The following is a 24,339-nucleotide window of genomic DNA, read 5'->3' as shown; positions in this document are numbered from 1 at the left end:
GGTCGGCGCGACGGCGGGCGGCCCACAATCGGTGCAGATGAAGGTCAGGCGTAGGTCGAGCTTCATCTACCCGAGAGATGTGCGTTGGTGTGTGCAGTGCGCTTTGTAGGATAGAAATCGTGTCATCAGTCCCTTGTTCGAGTGGAGAGAGTTGGGATCTGAACTCATCCCAATCGATGACCTGGCAGCGTCGACGAAGTCGCGGCACCGGTCCTGCAGCAATCCTAATATAAATGGGATGGTGATGAATCGCCCAGCGGTCGAGCTCCAAGTGCCACGAGGGCGCACCGTGCACAAGCCACGAAGTGAGGTTCGGAGATTGAGACGGCGCGCGAGGGTGTGGTTGCCGACGAGTGGGGCTAAGAACGTATTTAGAGTGAAAGGTCGCACCCCTAATTGCGTCTTCAACCAGCTGACATCTATAGGTGTTCCTCGGGTAACCCCAGGATCCAGAATCGGGACTTCTGGGAAGTTGTGGCGGATATGTGAAAGCCAGCCTAACCGAATTCGGCTTGCATGATCACTGCTTGGTCGAGCGTAATACGACACAAGAATCACCTCTGCGTGGGGTAGGCGAGTTACGAACCGTTGCCAAGCGCTGTACCTCGTGGGAAGAGGGACCTAGGCTTGTGGCAAATGGGAAAGTACGTAGACACTTTCTTTGCCAGGGGAGATGTCCGGACGCACAGCGAGGCGGTCCCGAATGCTTGACGATGTATGTACACCGTACTCCGATATTGGCGGAGCGCAGTTTGTTTCTTGTAGCAGGAGGGCCCATGCAGATAATTGGCCAATGCGCATGCGGTATACAGTTCACCGAGCTTACCTGTTAAGCCCCTACAGTTCCACTGGGGAAGAGAAGATAGTTGTGTAGGCCCTGCGGTGCTAGTCATCGCGAGAGGTGAGCCGCAATCACCGAAGCCAAATGCTGTAGCTGCTTGGACACGAACATGATGAGCTGCTGTGGTGTCATCGGCGTCTCCCTTGTGTGCACCGGGAAAGACGGTGGTGTGGCAGGTGAAGTCGTGAAAGACGAATGTGGGGCAGGTGGAGTCGGTGAGAGCTGCTGGTTGTGTCGCTGAGATAGTACGGCACGTCTTCTCCGGATATGCTGAATTTCGGCCTCCAATGTTGCCAGGCGTTGATCTAACGCGTCCAGTGTTTCAGTCTCTTCGGTCAGAGTAGCGTCTATACGGGTGTGTGACGGGCGACGCATACTAGGAGTGACTTCACTGTAAGTAGGTTTGAACTGTGGGTCAGGTTCGTCAATTTCATACGACTGTTGTTCTGTAAGGTCGGTCGACAGTGCTGCATAACGATTTGATACTTCAATTGTGGTGACATTGTGTTGGTGCCGTGAAGTAGCTAGATGTAGGGTCTGGCGTTGTCGCATCTGCTCTGTTGCCTTCCGCTTGGTGGGGCATAGTGGAGAGGTAATCTGACAATCGTTTGTGTTGCAAAGTCCGCAAGTCAACTGTGATGTCGTTGTTTCCGCCACTTCTGCAGCAGTATATGGGCATGAAGCCTTCATATGTCCGGGGCGGAGGCATTTGTAACAGTACACTGCAGATGGACGGTACTGGCGAACGTGAAGGACGCATCCATAGTTCATTCTGTCGCTTGCACCGACGTGCACGCGCTCAAAGTCATGGCGAAACTCGGGGGATCATTAAGCGTAGGCGAAGCAGCAGCCGTTTCGCCCTCGCCCAGTCACGTGGTACCGCAGTAGTGAAGCGCCCAGAGAGCGAAGCACAGCTTGCCCGCAGGCGGCTGAACGCCGCTTGCGACGCGGTGTTCAGTTTGAAAGATGCAGAGTTGTGAATCGTTCGTTCTAAACAAACTCGTGTTCATCCTAGATATTCTGATACGTTTCCCTGCCTGCGGACCTTGTAACTGTGCGGAGCTTCATCGCGCTCGGTATTGATAATTAACAGTTGCACTGTTGATCGCACGAATAAGCTGCCGCTCTTCTCCGCTGTAAGCAGCCACGTTCGGCCCAACCTCAGCGAAAGAAGTAACACTTAGTATGTCCAAGAGGACTGTGAGTTGGCCGAGTCGCTCAATATTGATCGTTAAAGATCCGCGAAAAAACACGGCGCAAAAGAGGGAGAATTGGCGCTGTCCTGTCCCTCCCCTGCTCTTGCGTCCCGTGGTTTTTTGATGAGGTACGTATATCTGCCGTTTTAAAAGGATATAATCTAGGTTTCATTAAAAGTATGTTAAATTGAAGACGAAAAATGCGCTTAGTTTCTCACTCACAAGCACTGCATGTGTGGCGAGCACTGTGTGCTTGCTTGACTCTCCTCTAGTACGCCCATGGGACATCTTGGTAATAAACTTTAGTCATGACACACGCACGCAAGCAAATTCATCACACACGCACAAGGAAAACAGTCCACAAAAATGCTGTATAAGGACACGTGTAACCCTTGGCGCCACAATGACGAGTTTACAAGATGGTTGGTGGAAGCGTTTCATATAAGAAAAAGTGAAGGGAAGGGCGTTAGCCATGCTTCTGTTACATTGTACGATAAGGAATTTGCCTTCCTGTCAAAGATGATGCCTTAGGTTGTGGTTTTTGTTTTGGGGGGGGGGGCGGGAGTGGGCTACGATAAGATTGTTAGTTCACCACTGTGTAGTGATGACGTTTAGAGACACGTGTGGTGTAGTATTATTGTATATATGTGTGTTTTCTTCCAGTTAACGATTTAGTTAAGAGTCAGCGCGGTCTTGTGTCCCCTCTTCCTCGTCGTTGTGTTGCTAAGCGCTGTTTAGGATGAACATGTGTGTTTCATCACTTCCTGTACGCGTGGACCAAGTTCAACTAGTCATACTTCATGGAGTGAAACGGCATTTCGTTTTTAAACATACAGAATACTTTTAATCACCAATGCACGACCTCAGAGCACCTGCATCTCTACACAAACAGGAAACGTAAATGCGGTGAAACATTTCACATGCGGTTACAGCGTCAGTTTGTGTTGTGGTTGTCCGGATTTCAGTTTCTTGCGCTATGGGGCTTTCTCTGCGACAGTTGCGTGACGTCATGATATCATAACCGTTTTCATCACTGCCCATGAGAAACTTGCAAATAGCCTCCGAAAACCTGCTGCGCACCACTCGGTATGCTCGCACCAAGCTTTAGACAGTGGTCAACCTTTTGTTTATCACTGACATACCTTAGCTGCGATTCCGTTTTTTAGATCTTCTTCGGCAAACCGACTTCATGACCTTAATGTAAAGTCTATAAATTCAACAAAACTAACGCCCGCAGGACAATTAAGAGAAATTAACGCAGCGAATACACCCATCCATCTAAGCTTCGTCAAACAATTCTTGGGAGTCGGTGCAAGCGGCCGACCCATCGGCTAACACCGTGACCTCGTGGCACATGGCGGAGACAGCCGGCTTTCAAGGGTTCGAAAAAACTGCGCGTAAAAGACGAGACAATAAGGAAGGGACACGACGGGCGTAAACTCACAACTAGCTTTATAGAAAAAAATTACACCATCTTCCCGTGGCGAACCATGAGGAGGATGCGAAGCATCAAGAGAGCACGAATGGGAACCTAGTGGGAATGGGAAACAACGAATGTTGTTTCATTTATCGGAGCACGAGTGGGAACCTAGTGTGAACCCCCATGCAGAGACAGAGAAATGTAGAGAACTGTAGAGAAATGTAAAGAAAGCGAAGAGACCGACACACGCGTTACCTGATCGAACACGTGGTTCTCGTCTTTGTTTATTGCGTGCTCACGCTCCAACCCCGCTGCCCGTCCTTTTCGTATTCTTATCTGGTTGAGCTGCAAGGCACGTGGCGCTTCCCGCCACAGCTTTCCCGCAGGAAATTCAACATCCTCCTCTAAAGTTTTCAGTTCGTCGTTTCCGTTGACGTTCAGCTTCGCGTGCCTTCGCTGTATCAGTAGCTTCTTGACGTAGTTTGAATGAGTGAAGGACATAAGGCGGGTTCGTAGCAAATGTTCCCGTCTCGGTTTGTAGCCCAGTGGGAAGAGCGCCACGTACCTCGCGTTGCGGGCAGAGAGTAGTGGGATCGAAACCGGGCGCCGCCTAACTATTTCTTTTTATAGTGGACTGCGGTGCCGTCAGCCCAAACGCTGACGGGGCTCAAGAGACGCGCATGCACAGTAGAGTGCGGACGGTGGACAACAACAAGGGAGGGAGGGACAGAGCTCCGAGCATGAGATGCTTCGCATCTAAAACGAACATGACTACATAGCATCTATTGCACATGCACACAATGTTTTTGCGGTTTTCTTATCAATGCTTACCAGATCTTACCAGTTTTGCTCTTTTCGTGTCGTTGTTAACGAGATTTTAGAAGTGCCAAGCGATGACTCCAGTTTTGAAATCTTCAGCTTACGTTATGTTTGTTGGATTTACATGCCAAGGGTACGCAAAGGTTTGTTGCCCCATGAGTCCGCACACTCAATGACGGTGAAAAGAGCGGTTGACATGGCCTGTTTTCAAGGAGCGCTCATGGAGTCCTGCCACCACAAGATTTATGAAAGTTTCGTCACCCAGGTGTCTAGGTTGCTGACGGCTGGCTTGCCTTTGGTTGTATTGATAGCGGTGGCCGAGTCGTTGTTGCAAAGGCTGAAGTGCAGCGGAAGCCTTGAAGGTGACGTCCCTCAGCGCAAAAACCTAGTGGTCTTACCATACGTCCACACAGTGGCGCACGACATGGAAAATGTAGCTAACAGGCACGGACTGCCGGTAGTGGTTTCTGGCCCTGGCAACTTGGCTAGCTTGTGCCCCACAATCCTCAAAGGATCGAACAACAGCATGCCTAAAGACGCATGCTACATAGTTTGTTCATTGTGCTACGGGAGTCGTAGACTCTATACCGCTCACGTGCGGGGAGGTATACGTGGGCCAGACTGGCCATTGGGTCAATGACCACTCGAGGGAACACCAGCTATCAATGAAAAAAAATCGCGCCAATCCACCCCGTGAATGTGGTTGGAAAGCAAAGCTTTAAACGGCACCCATAACGATTACCCATACGATGTCACTTAAATTCACTCACATCGCTCCAGAAATAGTAAAACCAGAGAAAAGTGAAATCCACTTAACCACACCATCTATTACTTTAAAGAGATACTCTTGGTAAGGTTCAATCAATGCATTATGCGTGAACGGTGTTCGGTTGAATTGTATTGGTGTAGCACAAGAGTGGAAACTTTTTATTATAAAATTAAAGCTCCCACCCGATGTTAGACAATCTGACTTCTCCGTCTCTGCACCACGGACGGAGGCGACGAGATTTGCGGCAGAGAAGGAGGAAGACGAGGAAGAAATCTTCTGTTCAGATTTCTGAACGGCTCAGAGTGCAGCCCTGGGGAGTGATTCCTTCTTCTGTGGGACCCATATACAGTCCGCGCGGCCTGTGTTCTGTCCACCCACTGAATCTGAGTAGGTAGAGAGGGGCTGGACAGCAGCATCTCCCATTGCTCTTGTTCGGTAGTTGGCGGAAAGAGAGGATGGTGTTCAGGGCTAAAGTCGCACACCCCGATTACGGGGCGGAGTGTTCCTACTTCTGAGCAAAATTTACATTCAGCGTCGTAGTGAATTTGATGCATTAAGTGAAGACGCGTAGGCTGTGGGAAGGAGCTGGATTGTATGAGCCTTAGGGTAGTTTGTTGTTCTCTGGAAAGGTCAAGGTAAGGCGAAGGTACGGTCTGTCTCAGAAGGCGATAATGCTGGGTTATCTCCGTGAACGTAACAAGCAGGTGACTGTCCTCGTGCAGCTCCATAGCACGGGAGGTAAAAGCGCAGGCTTGTTGGGTGGGCGTATTTGTTGCCCTCCATTGAAGCGTGACGGGGCCCAGATGAGCTGAATAGAACCGTTTGGGGAGTGGTTTTTTAGCACGCGCAGTGCAGGTCAGGACACCCAACATGACTGGTAATTCCAGTAGGCTTGCTGGGAATCGGTGACTACCCTCCGAACCCCTGGTTGAGTGAGAGCCAGGGCGAGGGCTGCCTCTTCTGCTGCCGTCATTTCTTGGGTCCTAAGCGAGTTACACGCAAGGAGGTTGGTTCTGGAGGTAGCCACGATGATGGCGTATTGCTGCCCTCGATGTTTGGAGGCGTCTGTGTAGATAACTGCATGATCCCCACCGAGGGTGGTGTTTAGCGCTTGAGCCCGTGTTTTTCGGTGACCCTCGTCATGTGAGGGGTTCATATTTTTAAGCAAAGGGAGCATCTTTTGTTTTAGTCGCCAAGAGTCTGGGAGTACGTCAAACGGAGTGGCATTCTGGGCTGCCCAGCCAATCTGGTGAAGCATGCGGTTACCCACCGCAGTTCTGAGTCGGACCTTCCGGTTAGAAAGATGGCCTTCTATCAGCTCTTCTATGGAGCCCCGTGCTAAGCAGCCTCTGTGTGGACGCACTCATTGAGAGACCAATGGACTGCTCGACCGCCTTTCTAATCATTATATAAAGCATCTCTATGTCTTTCTTGTTGAGAAGAAGACAAGGGGTTGATGTAAGTGACTCTCGAGAGGACAAAAGCTTCAATTAATCGAAAGGTACCGGATTCCTTTAGGCCTCGCTTCGTGGTGGCAACTCGCGTGATCATATGTATGATTTGATTAATGCTGTTTTTGAGGCGCTGCAAGGAGACGTCACTCTTAGTGTTAGCCTCGAGATGTAGACCCAGGATCTTGATGCTGGGGCCTGGAGTGATGGCCTGGCCATCAAGGAGTATTTGAATGTATTCCTTGATTTGGCGTGAGGGCGGACGACAAGGAGCTGTGATTTTTTTACGTGAACACTGGAGGCCACAGGCTTTTAGCACGTTGGCGTACTAGAAGTGAGATGCCATGCATTGTTGTGAGCTTCCTTTAATTTTTGCAACTCTTAGCACATGAGCAAGGTGCGCACAGGGCCGCTAGACGGGCGTGAGTGGTCGCGTGACGCTTTCACGTGGCATTCAGCGAGAACGCAGGGGGTAAACCCGTAGATGTGCCTGGTGAGTACAGCGCTGTCTTCCTCGTCTTCGCGTGGGCTCGTATAGCTAAATCGGTAAGACAACGGGCTCTCGCTTTGTTAGTCTATTAGTTCCAGGTTCGATTCCCTGCAGTGCCAGTAAATTCTTTTATTTGTTCGCTGACACCAACGGTCGCGAAAGAACCCTTGGGGGTAGAGGTAAAAAGCTTTTCTTTAAAACAGAACAGGGTTGCACCTTCCACACCATTTTTTCGCCTGTGACAGGCCATGTCGGCCGCTGTTGAATGAAACAGAAGTGCTGAGCAGAAGCCGGGAACGAGTCGCCCGTGATTCGGTAGAAGCCTTTTTATTCGTAAAAACCATGAAAATTGTGTTAGCGAGGCATCTGTTACGTTTGCAGAAGTGAGTTTGAGTTCTTGAACAGGATGGTGCATCGATAAGAAAAGAGCAAAAACTGGCGGCTTTGTGCGCATGTGCAATAGATGGTGTATAGTCGTGTTCGTTTTTTCAAGAAAGCTGGTAGTAAGTCTGGGCCCTTCCCGTTTCTTCCTTTAGCGCGCACTTTTTTCGACCCTTGAAATGATGCACCAAGTATCCCAACAACACGCTGCACTGAGCCGGCTTATACTTTTTGTTGGGTTACCCGTCGAATGGGACGGCCGGAGCAGGGGCGCGGCGCCGGCAGCTAATCAGAAAGGCCGTGGTTTGCCACGGCCGGGATAGAGCGGCGGCGTGCGCGCGTTATCAACACAGCGCGCTGCCGCTCTAGTCCTCGCGTACACACGGCCGCGGCGGGCGCGCCAACGGCGCTCCTCCAGTCCGGCCGCGGTGTACAGCGAGCAGGTAGGTCCGACTAAACCAAATGGCGGCAGCGGCACTGGCCTTTACCGCACCTGAGTTTCAGTTTCCTCCGTATGCTGCCGTAGTCCGCTTAGAAGTGCGTCGTGCGTAAAATATGAACATAGCCAGATAATAATATACTGTCCACACAGTCGTAGCTCATATAGGTCGGTGCGACATGGAACAGCACGTTCGTGGAAGCGTTCCTATGTACGGAAACATCCGAATGCACTGGCGCGCCCCCACCACTATTGCGTAATTGAATCATTCACTCCTAACAGTTCCGATTACCTCCGTAGACTGGACGTGTGTGTGAAATAGGAGCGTAAAAACATTTGCGTTTATTGGTTAAACTGTCTCAGAACCTACGGTACGTTCTCTGTTTGCGCCCTCAGCTCAGCTAGAATCCCGCACCTTGCGAAAGTTACCCTCGAGGACACACTTACCTGTGAAATATTGAGAAATACCTCTGTTTACACAAGCCTTGTGAGGGTTAATTCGTATCATGTGTTGCGCTTTCAGTCAATACTGACGCAGCGCCATAAGTGGAAGGCGACCACAAAAAGGAAGGTCACCCCTTACTAAATAAATCCTACGTAGGGTTTCGATAGGCGGCATGCATGCATGGTTTTCGCAGTTAAGCCGTTCAGGCAGGAATGAATGAAACTTGCTGTAGGAAGTCTAACAAAATTACTACATAAAAAGATTTTAAGTAAAGGACGACCACAAATGTTCCCGTCTCACATGTTACCAAATGCATTTTGTAATGCATATAAAAAAACTAAAAATATATTCGCACGTCTACAGCATTGTTTGCTCGCGCGGGAACAAAATTCCATGTGCGGAAAAAACTTGCTTACTCGATTTGAGCGTTCACAACCTCGCTGTTTGCGCTAGGTGGTAGTACTCGCGATTTGGGCAGGAGCAGGCTTCCCGTGAAATGCCACATATATGCGCTTTTTCCGTGCACTGCATGCACTGCATGCGCTGTATACTGCAGTTCCAACATCTGTGCTTACAAAGCTGCGAGTTGGAGCACACGGAACTGGCAACAGCTGGTAACCCGTAACAGGTGTGGGCTGACCGCGTTAGCTGACAATTAAGGCTGAGCTCTGCAGCTTTTTCATTGCACGTGAAGCGGTACGGAAAAACGTCCGCATCCATGCAGGCTCATTTTGTTTCACGGCCCTTCGTAATCATGAAACCGTGCGTCCACAGCCAACAATTCTAGCGTACACTGGCGGGAAGGGAAACCTTCCAAAATAAGCTTTTGGCAATTATTAATACATGCAACATTCTCTCATATTGTGCAATGCTACCGCCATTAGGCTTTACTAATGTCAGAGACTACGCACAAATGACCAAAAGTGGAAGGTGACATGTACCTTTAGGTCTCGAGATGTGTGCCACGACAGCGCTACTTCGGCGTCGGGTGAGTGTTTTAAAACGGATTTGCCGCATCTAGTATTTATGCTTTCCAAGCCCCGAGGTTGAGTTACGAGAGCTAGGCTGCGCGGAACGGTTTTTGATCACCACGGCACAGGAGAGGCATAGGCCATCTACTCTTCTGTGGCTCAAGATGTGGTCGTGTCCATTTCCGGCTGCGGGGTGTGGGCCAGTTTGAGCGGGAAGATAGCAGTGCCTGTGTTTTTAATTAAAAGTGTTTATTCTGAAGCATCATTGCCTGACTTAACGTTTTAGTTTTTTTATAAGAGAAAGAACTTTGTTTAGTACAATTTAGGGAAATTTTAGAAAATGGGAGATAAGGTGATGCTAGCCCTGAAGTGTCGAACCCGTAGTCCAGTGCCCCTACATTAGACCATGCAGATCTTGAGTTGACAAGCTGTACAGGGCATGCCTGCCATGGATCGATGTAGCTGGAATATTTATTGCTTTCGGTCAAGCACTCAAACTCGGTCAAACAACCACACTTTTCTAAGCAACCTCGTGCTACCCAAGGACATGTTCATGGGAGAACAATTAATTTCTTCCATGAGCATGTCCATGGTTCTCCTAAGAGGTTTTTTACCGAATTTAGCTCAGCTGTAAGTTAATGTGGGCCGTTTTCTACCTTACATCTTTGCTTATTCATTTTTGTGGGTATATGTGTAGGTTTGTATCTGCGTAAGTTGGCGATTCTTCGGCGTAAGCAATGCTTAGGACGAGGAAACGTTTTCATTTTCATTCATCTCACTGGCATTTAGTTGTCGCTAGCGGGGCACTCTGTGATAGTGCTTCATACACACTTTATAAGGCGACGCCGCTTGTGAGCCGCTCGCCTCACCGTGTATAAACGATAAAGCAGAAAAAATCAACACCAAACATTCCGCGCACACATTTTTCAGGAGCCCTTGCGTCAAAGCCGGCGCTTAGGCCGCAAATGCACCATCGGAATGAAAGGAATGGCGTCGCTCTGCGGCTCTTCAGTGATCATCGCAACACCGCTGCAGGACGCGAGAAAATCAGCATGCCTGCGAATAAAAAAGGACACGCACGCGCACCGCGCCAATCTCGACAACTGGCTCGAGGCCTCCAGAGTGCGCCTCGGTTGCTTTTGCCACGCGCTCGCGTGGTCCGGAATATCAAGTCCCCGCCTGTATTTCCGCGGACGCTTCATGAGCACGGCTGATAGCGACGGCCGGCAGGCCACGGCAAAATTGTAAACAGAGTCTAATAACGTTATTGCGTTAAAAACGGAAGCCACTGGAGAACTTTACGTTCAGCGAAACGCGTGAACAGACAACTAGGCGACTGAGGCCGGGTGCAGACTGTTGCCGCAACCGTCGTAATAACTTTAACGAATGATGTCATTTCACGTCTCAGCCAACCAAACTGCGTGACACGCCATTTTTTTACGTCCTTAGATCACGATACGGCTTTTGCGTCGGTAGTTTGAACATAGGATGACGCTGATCAAAGCAGCGCTCAGATGACATTTGTGTGGGATTTTTTATGATCAAGTAATCTCTGAAGTTTCGCACACAATACCTAGTCGGATGATAAGTTCCAAATCATAGAAACCCTCGAAAAAAATTCTCAAATTCGCCCGTCAAGCCGCGCCGGCGCTCGCGTATGCCCACGGGCACCTGCGAGCCGCACAGCGACAAGGCCAGCCATGGCGAATGATGTCACGACGGCCAACACAGCCGCATTACAAGGTGCCGTGCTGTAAACCGTCTACAGCTTTCACGGTGACTCTATACGCGAATGATAGAGTGAAAGCGTTTATCGAAAGTGTTGCAGATTCCCTTTAGGAAAACTTTACTTAATCAGTCCAAGATGAATACCTTGCATGCATAACTCACCCGAAATTTGGAAACTCATCTGCGCGACTAACTGGATTTGTTTCTCCTTCAGCATGTTTTTTTTTTATAGAAGCGCTGATATTGTAGCTTTAACCTGTTAGTACATATTTGTTGCTTTGCGCTCCAGATATGTGTAAATAGTAATAGCATAGGGATGTGAAGACTTCTCAATGTCGTCAGATCCGCGTATGTAAAGTACGGTGTATTTTGTAGATAAGCACTCATTTTGCAGCTTGAAATTATGAGAACTGTTTGGAATGAATTTCTCCCAAGAATGGTAGTTTTATCTAGTAGAAAATTTAAACATAAACCATCAAAATACAATATCCTGCCATTTTGTATCAATTTTAGAGAACCCGAAAAGGGGACAGAGTCAATTGAGTTATCACTCAATGTGTGTATTGTCGGAAATAACCCTTACCCAAGCATGACTGTGTGCACCGCAGAAACGTGATGCGGAACCAAAATAATAACAGTTTACGGAAATGATACCTCCTCTAGGGCTAAACTCTTGCATATTAAAAACAATGTTGGCGACGTATCCGGTCATGTAGCTTCAAATACATAAAACATCACTGCACAGTCCTGGTCACGACCAAGATAACACTCCTCACTGGTGGCTTTTCGACCATTGTGCCCCATACGACTCATAGAAGGCAGAGAGAAAACGTGCGACGATGGCTGAAAGACTGCGCCGAGGCACAACACAGTGATCCACCTATCGCCCAACGCCCCCCTGTGTAGGGGCGCGAAACTCGGGGGCTTGCTCCTGTCGCACGCGTGGCGTTATCCCACTTACTGTGCACTTGAAATCGCCTTTGATGCGGTGCAAGTCTCCCAGTATAGCGGCCAGAAGGGACGACTTTCCGCTGCCGACAAAACCGACAACGCCGACGAGTGATCCGGGCGCAATGTCGAGGTCGATGTCAGTTAGCTGAGCTGTTTCGTCAACAGGGGTCCATGAAAATGAGCATTCCCGCATCACGACAGCTCCTGCAAATATACGACGATAAAAACAAATGCTTTATCATTAGCTTAATTATGACATGCTTCTACACTAGGTGGGAGGGTAGCACGGCTACTGTCGGCACAACAGCTGAAGTTAATACCGGCCCTTGTTTATCATAAATACGCCATTGGCAGACATAATATTAGTTTAGCAACAAACTGTTTTGGAGGGTGGAGGAGAATGATGAGTTGATGTCGGACACAAATTCTAGCCACTTTAAGATAACGCAGATTCCTTCCAGTTTTCAGGGGAAAACACCGCACGCTTGTTTCACAGAAGCTTATGTTTCTAAACGCCAATAACGTCAGAGTGTCCGCAGGTAGGCAAAACAGGAAGAGCGCACTCAAAATCGACCGAAGCTTTTTTTTCATTCACGCCTCACCCGATTTGCTTGCTTCTCTCTCTTGTGCCAGTTTCTTCGTTTGTCGGTGTTCTGGTGCCTGTACGTTTTCAATTATTTAGAACTAACTGGCCCATATTAAGCTGTTGCTAGTAGACTTCCTCAAACCCAGACTTAAAGCATACCCTTGTCCAATCTGAAATCACTCGTACTCACTATTCACACAGTTATTTGTAATCTTACTCAACTATACGCAAGCCAATATGCACTCAACAATGCTCGCCCTTGACCCGTACTCAGTAGTACCAGAGTCCTTCAATGCTTGGTAGTACTCAGCTCATATGTACTCACTTGTACTCGTACTTAAGTTGTGTTGAGTTTTCGTTGTACTCGATCTGTACTGACGTGTGCTCGTACTTAAGTTGTGTTGAGTCTTCGTTGTACTCGACCTGTACTGACGTGTGCTCGTACTTAAGTTGTGTTGAGTCTTCGTTGTACTCGACCTGTACTGACGTGTGCTCAATTCTTTTGTATTTTTCTGCACTTTTGTGTTTTTTACTCACTTTTACTCACAACCAGTTACTTGCCGCCCAAGCTGAACTGGGTCTATGGCGTCGTGCTTGGCTAGTTGTGTTGCCGGATCAGGCGGCGCGAGCCTTGCACAATATGCCGCCAATCGCTCCACCCTAGGCGGAGCCTCATGGCCGTGAGTCCACGAGTTGTGTGTCCCGAAGGAAACTGATAAGTACGTGAGGGAAGATGAAGAAGAAGACGTGGCTGCAGCCTCGGCTGCGCCACAATTTCTGTGGCAAGTAGCTTGCTACTCATACAGGCCTATCCGTCAAATGTGTCAGGTGCGTAGGCAGCAAGGACAACTAACAGAGTAACTGCGTCACAGCAGAACTAGCGTTCGTCCGGTGTTTTTGTTCCTTCTGTGTTCCGCCGTTAGGGCTAGTACAATGCACCCAGTATCAAGGACAACATTCCGTTGTCTGCCCCACGCCAGGCAGGCACGCCCAACCTAGAGCTCGCGCCTATGTCTATGCACACGTGTGCTTTACGTGTATGCGCAACTGTGGAGTGTGCGGACAAGCCCAGATAATGGTGGCCCTGGAGTGCCCGAACCAACTGAAAAGTTTTCGGCGCGGTCAATCGCTTCCGGGAGCCGCAGCCACAGTGCCCATCGTTGCTGGAAACACCCCCGACAGAAACAGCCCCGCGACCGTCCGTACCCGGCGTTGACTCCTACAGGAGGCCAGCCACAGATGCAACGTCAGCAGCAGTTCCAGAGGGAAAAAAGCAAAACAAGTCTACTCGATAGAGGCAACAACTGAAGCTGATAGCCTACAACGATGATCCGCCCGCTACTTTATAGCCAAAAGTACAAACCGAGAACCAAGCGTTCGCCGTGAAAACGAGCTTTTCAGAATCAAACAGGTACAACAAGAGCGCGAGGTAATGAAACGTATACGCCCCCTAGTTCGCGACTTCAAAAAAGCGAAAGAAACAGACCCTCCAGCTGCGATACCTGCAACACGAGCAGACAGCAACTGAGTCACAAGTGGCCAATCAGCCATCAGCTTAAAGCAAATGACGGAATAAAGTTCACGTCAATTAAGTGCCGAAATCAAACAAGTCAAGATCTCGATCAGAAACCACCTGACCGCATATAAGCAACTTGAGAGAAAAGGTAGAAGATGTGAGCATTAACTCAAACATGGGAAGTCCCCGCCGGGCAGACTAGGAACAGTTGCCAGTGGAATTGCCGAAGCTACAGCTGGAAGGAAGGCTTATTATGTTATGCTCATTTTCTTGGAACTTTCGATGGCGAAGAGGACGGCGCAGGCACCGAGCTCAACGGAACACAACGCATGAAGACAAAGACTACTAAGCGAGGCGACGAGATGGCTGCTTAAATGGGTCATGAAGACAAAATACAAGTTTGTTTTATTCCGAAGATTTCGTGTTCTATAGTGCCCTCAACGCTTGTCCTGGAGCAAACGATGGTTTATCTCGAAATTATTCAATTTAAGCTAAAATTTTGATTCTCGCTCCAAAACATGTGTCTGAACGACGTTTGCAATGTCATCATAAGAACATGTCTTTCAGCCAAACTTGGTGTGGAGTGGAGAGGAGCATAGACTCTAATCCTTATAACCTATATTGTAACCTACAAACAGTGTTGTACACGTTACTCTAAAATAGGAACGAAAGCTCGTTCTTCGCTCCTTCAAAATTTTGAAACGAGTTCCCGTTACAAGTTCTTTTATTGCGACAGGAACGCGTTCCAGTTCCAATTCGAAAATTGGAACGCGTCGTTACATTAACGTTACAATTAGGTTTTTATAATTAAAATATAGTGTCGGATAATCATGGGGCGAAATTAAGTGAGAAATCTAAAACTCACTTCGAACTACGTATATTTTACGAATATCAACACCACCGGCTGCAGATTATCTGGAGATAAAAATAATCAAAATAAACGCTCCTAGGCGAATTTCTTCAGGGAGCACGGGAAAAACTCCAGACGGGTCTAGGACACTTCGGTGCAGGATGTTTGGGTGCCGAAATTTCAGTTTTCAGACATTTTGGTGTACGGACATATCGGTGTACGGGTGTTTCGGTGCACGGACATTTCAGTGCGGAAAAGTTTCGGCCACCAAATTATCCTGGGCTTGCCTGTTTGCGACAGCCGCTATATTTTTATTTCCGCTTAACGGGGTTATGGACAGCAATCTGGAGCAGCGAATTTATTTTTTGATTGATGTCATGTTTGATCTTTGCCAGGTATTTTTACAAATTCTACATTTATACATTTTTGTTTATTACCTTAAACCCACGTTTCTTCCATTTACGACAGAATGTTAATTTATATTCACTCTTTTTTAGCTAAGACAGTCAACCGGAGTTTACGATGGTCTAACGCCTTTTTTGTATTTCTGTAAAATACACACCCTCAAATTACATAAAATCATGCCCACACTCAATATCCAAAACACACAAAAAAAACATCAGATAGCCCCCAGAATGCAGAAAACCTTATGAAGAGCATTACGTAGGCTGGGCTGCCTTGCTAAACTGAACTTGCGAACATTGATCTAGGATATTGTCGTGGACGAAGAACGGGCCTTTTTGAAAACAGCCGCAGCTTGTAATATCCTAAATGCTGAGTAAGCGCGTACGGGTTGGTATACCACTTCCACCCATCCTGTTCGGGAAAACCAACCTTCGTTTTATGTTTACATGCCTAAATTCACCACATTTTAATTCTTTGTCCTAGCGGCCCCCGCACCCCCACCTTCCGCCTGTACGCTTTAATCTCGACCAGATTTCATTTTCAGTAATATTATTTTGGGGTTTCCCCTACAGGCGTGGCGGAGTTCATGGTTTCCGAAGCGTCATCGCAATGATACAGGAAAAAGCTTTACATTCACCATGAGCCACGAAACCTCCATAAAGTGCAACAACAAGCCACCCAAAAAGCGCTGAGAACACAATGGCCGTTATCGTTTGCTGGCTACGCCCTTCCGCGAGTCGCGGTCATACCGACGGTGCCCCCACTCCAGGAATCGCTCTTTCTTCGCCTTCAGTCTCCGCATTGGGAATTCACTGTTCAAGTCGCGCATATCATGGACACCCCAGGCATACATCGCTTTCTCCCATTACAAGGAGCAAAAAATTTAATAGGCTAGTGTGACGAGAGCGGCAACAGTCGTTTTCAAGTTTTCGAGTTCAGTTGACCCAATGGTCTTCACGCTTCTTCTCTTGACGAGATGCTCTTGACGCTTCTTCTATTGTTGACTGTATTTTTCTTGACTTTGCCAAAGCGTTTGACACCGTATGCCATAAACTACTGCTGTTGAAATGAAGTAAACCTAATCTAGATTGTAACATTATAAAAAGGGTGGACTTTTTTCTCGCAGATCGCTCCCAATTCGTAACGGCTACTGAATGCAACTCCCCTTCCTCACCCGCAACTTCTGGCATCCCGCATGGATCAGTTTTTGGGCCGTTACTGTTCCTGATCTACATTATTGACTTACCTAATAACATTTCCTCTAACATAAAGTTGTTTGCTGATGACTGTGTGATCTACCGTGAAATTAAAAACCCTGCTGACCAACTTACTCTCCAGTTTGATCTTGATAACGTTTCTTCTTGGTGTAATCCTTGGCTAGTGAACCTCAACACTTCTAAACGTAAGATTATGTGAGTTTCACGTCGGACCTGCGATATTTGTTCTGACTATGTACTGAATAATTCTTCTCTCAGCAAGGTTACCTCTTACAAATATCTTGGTGTTACAATTTCTGACGAACTTTCCTGCATTGAAAATACTGCTAACTGTACGCTCGCCTATTTACGACGTAACTTCTCTCTTGCACCGATGCAGTTAAAACTTCTTTATAAAACGTTAGTGAGGCCTAAGCTCGAATATTCGTCATCTGTATGGGATCCACAGGTTAACATTCATATCATCAGCTTAGAATCCATTCAAAATCGCGCCGCACGCTCCATTTTGTCAAATCACTCCCGTATGGCAAGCGTAACTCACATGAAATCAACATTGAATCTACCCAGCTTATCACATCGCCGCAAAATTTCACTCCTATGCCTCTTCCACAAGATTTATCTTTCTATGCCTTCACTGAGTAACTCGCTATTTTCGCCGCCATTCAACATTTCATCCCGCAGCGATCACCACTTCAAAGTTGGAATTCCAAGCAACCGGAGAAACCTTCATGTTAACTCATTCGTGCCCACTACAAGCTCGGATTGGTACCACCTACCTGCTTCCATCGCAGCAATCATTGACACGAACAACTTCAAAATGACTTTACACGCGTGCCCGTTTTGATGTTACTCCATTTTGTTCTGTTGTCTGTAAAACTTTTTTCACCACTCCACTCTGTAATGCATTGCCTTGGGAGTAAATAAATAAATAAATAAATAAAAAATAGATAAATGGTGAAGCACACGTGACACCCCTCTCTCTCTACCAAGGGGGCTCGTAGCCGGCGGGGCTCAGCCTTCCTCTCCCCAAAGTAACGCCACCGTAAGTGCGATTGTTGGTTGGTTAGTTTTAAGTAGAACCGACGCCGGATGTTACGAAGACGAGATTGATTGAGAAAATATTTAAAACGAAATTCACGCGCGCCAAATTGACCCCGTTTTTCTGTTTTTTTTTTTTCGCTGAAGTTTTGCTGTGTTTGGGTAAGGGGAGGCGGAAGAGGAATGGACTAAAAGCAGCAGCGTCTTGCACCGTTGGTTGAAGTGAAAGCAAAGAGCTTTGGTACCACTTAAAGTGTTACGGTTGTTCACACGAATGTTAAACTGAAAAAAAAGGTTGAACGGATGCAAATTACCAACGTTATTTTTTACCATCTACTACAGAAATTGGGTTTTACGTAGCAATTCTCCGCCAGGGTTTAACGTTCGTTTCCACGCACTGCAGCGCAAGCACAAGTGTCGAACGTAAAATGATGCCAAGTCACGAAATTACAATATTAAAGCTAAAATGTTCAAAGAAGGCCTGGGACATCCCGTGACCCGGATCCCGTCTTAGACAATATTTCCCCGCCAGGGAACACTTCTAACGGCCAGATGCGCATCCTGGCCTCCCCAGACAAAAGATGAAAGGTGAAAAGCATTTTCACGGCTACACTATTCACCCGTCGAACGCAGCATAAGTTGCACCAGCATGAAAGGAAGCTCAAGCTGCGGTCTGCTGCGTGGTTATTCTTCTGCCTTTGACCTTCGAGGAAGCACGTACGGTTGAAGGGCGGGCAAATTGACCATCTTATAGGAAGAGAAACGCAGTAACGACTTGTGGATTTTTGTACTCGAGCCTTGGCATCAAAAATAGCCAAATCCTAGCGATGTAGCGGCAAGAACGCCGTTACTGCCGTTCCTTCAAAAACCTAACAAGTTACCGTTACAGTTCCACCGGCCCTTAGTGCAACGGTGGCGTTCCTCCGTTCCTCCAAAAGTGAACTAGTTCCAGGAACGCCGTTCCTTGTAACGCCGTTCCGTACAACACTGGGTATAAGTCCAGTTGCGCTGAAATGTACAAGCGAAGATGAAGTTTTGCCTTCGCTTTCCTTGAAATCGGCCACAAAACTTTGATAGGCAGTTACAACTTTTCGTGAGCGGAAGCTCGCAGCTATAATTTCTGCGTTAGAAGCAGAAAGTTTTCCCGAATGATCCTAACGCTTTTTTATTCCGACCAGGACACACCAGCCCTACCGATTATGCGCGCGTAGAGGCAAGCACGCGGCTACACGGCAATGAAACCTATCCCATGTAGCACAACTACAGCTGCGTTGGAAAGCATTAGCCGCTTCTCTTTGTTTCACTAATGCAAAATTGTTGCAGTCGTCTGTTGTTTCTGTTCTGCAATGCCATTAAATTGGTTGCAGATTTGGGGCTTGTGAAACGCTCTGCTTTTTGTCTTGTGCCATCCTAGTCAGGATACATGTGAATGTTTACTAATGCGAAATCCTTCAAATCGTCTCTTGTTTTTGCGCTGCAATGGCAGTGAATTCTAAAGCGAAGCTTCAGATTTTTCAGTGATGCGTCTGTGGCGCAAAAATCGCCCTGCAGGAAAGCCAACTTTCTCTGACGATGATGATGAATGACCGTGGGTGAAGTGAGAGAAAACGCTTCCCGCGGCCTGAATCGAGCCTGGATGCCTTGCGTTACGAAACCCTTGGCTCCATTTGGACGCGGTCGAAGCGGCTCGGAGAACTCAGACCACAACCAAAGAATCCCCCATCGTCGTCGTTAGGCGGAGCGGTGCATAATTTTGTCAGAGACTAAGGCCTTCGATTCCCATCTTCTGCACGCCTAATCAGTAGATATGGGGAAAGAGTGGACGAAAACAGAAGCATCACGCGCCTGAGGGCAACGCAGAGCACAAAGAGCGGACGGTGCGACGAAAGTCCCGAGAGTCGGCACCGAGTCGGCGACAACGCATAGGCAATAGAAACTAATACGCGCACGCGTGCCTGTTGGCACACTTACACGAAGACGGACCCACAGCCTACGTATCGTGCAGGATTCACCGGGTTCTCGTGCATACCTTCTCGGGACGGCAGCTGGCGGTTCGAGCAGCTGTTGCGCTCCTGCTGCTGGTCGGCAGCGCAGAAATCGGCGATTCTTTTCATGGCCAACATTGCCTGCACAACAAAACCAAAAAGGTATTAGTGCTCAATATCCAGTTGTTCCATTCACCATGTACCAAGCATATGTTACGCAGGTCGGCCCTATACCAGCAGGATAATTGCGGGATACTGCCATCGCAAGTCCGAAATAAGCGCTTTTGTGACGTTCGTACGTGCGGCCCGCACCTGGCGTCTCCAGAGCGCCGGCAGCACTACTACAGTTTATAAGCGTTACCTGCTCAACATTAGTTCTCTTCATGCATGCGGCGCTGCAGTACTGATGAAACAGGCTTTATTTTACAAGTTTTCCGCAGCACACGACTGAAACCCATCTGCGGAAGCTGCCTACGCTGTGGCACTCTCGACGCCACCGCTAGCGGCGGGAGGACTGCTGCTGACAGCTCGCACACGCCCGATTCGCGGGTACCCTGGAGGTACTAAACTGCAGGTACCCTTCAGACCGAGGTAGCGGCACGGCACTGGCTAAAGGACACAGGTGCGTGCAAATACAGCCGTTACACCATGCCAATCAAAACAGCGTCGCACTTATCCGATGTCTGCGGGTACCGCTTTCACCCGGGCACGCGTTTCTGGACTTCCTTTTTATTTTCCGAAAAATGGCTACGTGGTCCATTGTAACACACTCAAACAAACTCCCGGACCCCTTCTGTAGTGAGCTAGACTGCAGCGTTCCCTTCTCGTTAAACAGAAACACGAAGGCAACCCAGCAGAATGGCTCGTCAATGAAAGCCCTAGGTATTTTGCAAGGCTGGGTTTTTAATGAAGGTGGCCATTTTTTGGCAAGAAAGAGGAACGAAATACGCGCTAGCGTACGGACAGACCTTGCACGTCCATTGCCTTATCGCCTCCGCTACACAGGCGGCTGTATTCTCCGAAACTTCCTCCGGTATGTACCGTGTCCGATTCTATTGCACCCCCCGCGGCGGCCGCTTTTCTGATGGAGGCGAAAAGCAAAAACGCTCGTGTGTACGAGGTTTCGGCGCACGTTAAAGATCCCCAGGTGGTCAAAATTAATCCGGAGCCCTCCACTACGGCGCGCCTCATCGCCTGCGTTGCGTCGGCGCGTTAAACCCCACAATCAATCAATCAATTCTATTGCACCCCCAATTGCAACAGGCAAGTTTAACTAGGAAAATTGGGGAAAATAATTTCACGCCGATTCTACCACGCAGATGTGTAGAAAAACATGACGCCGCATACCTGGCAGGAGACATTTTATTTGATGCGGGCAGGAGGAATCACTCCCGGCTCATAAACATCCTTACCCGGCTCCTGCTGTCCTTAAAAATGGAGAGCGAACATTGACAATGTGGGGCAATATAAGCGCCTTGACCTTCATAATTTCAGACGTTGGGGAGTTGGGTCATTCTTTGCTCCTTTACGAACCTGCCGATCTTTTGCTCGAAGCCTTGCATGAATATGTGGCTCTGCTTTGTTTACTCCAATCGGGCACTCATGTCGCTGGGGCGCGCGGAACGTTTTCTTCCCTGCATGTTTATGCCTAAATTTAGTCACCTTGTTTTGGCGGAGTGTTTTGTATTTTATTGGGGTCGGTTTCGAGACAACTTATACTTGAATTCAACATAAGAACGACAACGGAAGTTGCCACTGCGCCTCGTCATCGCGACCGGCTGTTGTCCGCGAGGTGCAAAGCATGCCTTGCTGCGAGTATTTTGAACGTACGACGCGAGCCGTTCCAGTGACTTTTCAGACTTACCCTGGCATTCTGAGTCCTTCCTCCACTCCAGCCGCCAGGGGAGGAGGTCCTTTAAATCGATTCCCCCATTACGGAATCCTTCCCTCATCCGAGTTGAGGGAACAAATGGAGTGGAGGAGGGACTCGGAATACTGCCCTTAATCTGGTTATAAATTACTGCAGCGACGGCAAACAAACCACGTGAGAAAAAGCCGACAATGTCACGCATTAAGCGCGATCGCCTTTCAAACCCAGTGAGAGCCAAGCTCCTGGCATGCCTGTAGCTTGTCATATTTATGAATGACTGGGGAAATAACGAACGCAGAGAAGAAAGGCAGCTGTCGAGACTGGCAAAGAGGCCAGTGATGGGAAGTATTTCGCTAGTTTTTATTGCCAAGACGGAAATGTATGCATACATCGGGAAGAAAGCGGAGAAAGGCAAGACGGCCGGCTTGGACCCGTTCCCGTAGTAATGCGCTCGATGCTTTGTAGATTCAGCTGCAGAAGTGGCTCTACGATTGCGTGAGCAATAGATGGAGGATGACGCAATAGTTTTGCGTGACTCCGCAGAGCTGTGTCGACCTGTCAACAGAGCGAGCCGTGGAACGCAGGTGACGTTGCCAGGGAGGCGACAGGGGGCAGCCCTGCTCGCCACGACCACTCCCAGCGGCCGTGCTCGTGCGCGTCGTCGAAACGAGCGAGCAGCCAGTGCGGGCGGCACAAGACGGAGGCCCCGATGGCTACTGGTGCACAGCAAGGGCGAAAGCCGGCAAACGGGACAGCTCGCTAAGCATGGTCGGTTCGCTCCACGAAGGACCCGGGGGGGGGGGGGGGGGGCGAAACGCGGCGTTGCGGCTTTCTCTAGGCGAACCATGACGTGCACACCAAGCCGAGCCTCAATCGCCAGCGCGAGGGACGAGCTGTGCTCACGCATTTTATCTGCAATCAATTTTGCTCTCTTACACGATCTGATATAATTTTGGGAGGAGTATCATATGCTTGGGTATGGCAGCCAGTGCCACTTTTAGGTTGGGGTTAAAGGGGCTATAAAGCCAGAATACAAGTTTCGTTCATCTAAAAGTTTGCCGTTTCCCGATGTCAGTGATGAAAATTGTAGCACAGGTTTTTAAAAACATTCAAGAAATTAAGAAAACAATAGAAGCCGTGGCGACTTCCCGGTCCGGCGATTTCCCAATGGCGTCACGAAGGCGTGATTGCAGTCCGCCGACCTCATCATCGGCCGAGAGATATGACTGGGCGAGGTACGAAGTTCCCTCAGGTGGTATCATTCCTGTCATGTTTTCATTGTTCGCGCGTGTTGCGTCACTGGCGCGTGGAAGTTTGGAGATTTTCGGTTTTCGTAACGGTATTTTTCGGTTAAATAACCTCTCTCTTGCCTGCGATGGAGCTGAGTACGTTACCAAAGGCTAGTTCTTTCAAAGTAAACGAAATTGTGCTTCGTCCCCATGGTCCCTTTTAATAGCCCCGTGAACGTGAGTGGATTTTTTATGAGTGCTTGTTCAAGGCAACAACTTAAAAGGGTGGCAGCAACGACAGGATGCTGGATACGATGCTGCCTTACTTACCTGACTAAAATTTCTGATCGCTTGACCACACGTGTTCATGGTCAGGTCCGTCATGCTGAGTAGTGAGACGCAGGAAAATGACTGCGCCGGTGTCAGCTCCACGTCTGGTTCAAGCAGAGACAGCGTGACGAACAGGATTATCGTAAGCTGGAAAAGAAATGAAAAGTTCCAATCCCGAGCACTCTCGGTCGCCGCCTACAGGCGGTGACGGAGTGTTGGAATGTGTTTTTTCTTCCACGTTTTTTTCTTTCTGCATGTTTTTGTGTCTTTCCAGAACTCTACACAAACTTTTACAGCTTCTTGGTCTAGTGTAACCAAAGTACCAACTTCACGATCTGCGTTTGCTGATACTAAATGTCATTCGGCCAACCATCCCTCAATTATGCGGCAGCCATTTCTATGGTCACCGTAATATTGGACATCAGTGTGTTTCTTGGATTTCTCAGAATGATTTTTTACTCTGATGCTCAATACCTTGTTTGTTGCAGAGAAAGCCCCTGATCTTTTGGTTAGCAGCAAAGTGTGTCATACAACTGTATTTGCATATGCCTTTCATATTTTGTCAGCAACATTCTGTATTATCCTGGAAACAGTATTATGCAGTTCTGTTTACGATATGTATAATAATTGTTTTGGTTATGTTGAGTGTTCTTGTTGTATATGGGTATTTCAATTATGTTTTATCTATGACAAGGGTCGCACCGCCGACTAGAGCCTCTGTCAAGCTGGATTCACAGCTTTTAGCTACATCCCACTCTTCCCAAAGGAAAATAAAGAATTGAATTGAATTGAAGTTCATCAGAGTTGTGCGTTTGCGTTATCAGCAAGTGCCACATTAAATGCTGAGGGTGTGTTACCTCTATGAGTGTTCGAAAAGAAATTGACAAGGTGGTGGGATTGCGAAGCTATAAACGACGCCCACATCATCACAATGACACAGCCCATGCTGCGACATTTGAATTCGCACATATGGCTCTAGGAAAACTGAAAGCGGAGTCTCTGCCAGAGTCTCCGAAAGTCGCGGGGCGGCGTCCAGAACGCACCAGCGTCGGTAGAGAAAACGGAGAGCAGGGTTTTTCGAAGGGCGAAGAGAAGGGCGTCGCCTCTCTCACTGCCTCCCACTCACCCTTGCTTCATATGTCGCCTCCAAAAAGCGCCCTCCCCCTAGCCAGACGCTGAATGCAAACCACCGTCTGCCTTCCCGTCTCCACGTGTTGGCGTAGCTCAGTCGGCAAGACGACGGGCTCTGGCTCTGTCCCTCCCTTCAGGACCTAGTTCGGTCCCTGGTGGTGCCACTAGTTTGTGTAGCCTGGGTGTGGCCAGTAGTAGCCCAGGTAGTTTTTTGTCTAGCCATTAGTAGCCTGGGAGTTTCCTGCTGACGCCGAGAGGAAAATTGTCTTCGCTGGTCTTCG

At 48.4% G+C, this 24,339-nt stretch overlaps 1 protein-coding gene across 1 annotated transcript in view; it reads right to left on the bottom strand.

Annotated features, from left to right (window-relative positions):
• Positions 1 to 24,339, bottom strand: part of LOC144176002 (ATP-binding cassette sub-family C member 2-like) — a 327,158-nt gene that overhangs the window by 135,780 nt on the left and 167,039 nt on the right. Inside the window, exons 11-13 of the mRNA XM_077705088.1 lie at positions 22,928 to 23,074; positions 19,543 to 19,639; positions 11,912 to 12,105 (exon numbers count right to left, since the gene is read on the bottom strand). Coding sequence (XP_077561214.1) covers positions 11,912 to 12,105; positions 19,543 to 19,639; positions 22,928 to 23,074 — 438 coding nt within the window. The remainder of the gene's footprint in view (positions 1 to 11,911; positions 12,106 to 19,542; positions 19,640 to 22,927; positions 23,075 to 24,339) is intronic.

The sequence above is a fragment of the Haemaphysalis longicornis genome, unplaced genomic scaffold (assembly GCF_048455015.1).
Source record: "Haemaphysalis longicornis isolate Haplotype H1 unplaced genomic scaffold, Haemaphysalis longicornis Haplotype H1 scaffold_3, whole genome shotgun sequence".
NCBI classification, from domain to species: Eukaryota; Metazoa; Arthropoda; class Arachnida; order Ixodida; family Ixodidae; genus Haemaphysalis; species Haemaphysalis longicornis.
Note: the sequence above shows the minus strand (reverse complement) of the source record. Positions and strands in the feature narration are given on the sequence as shown.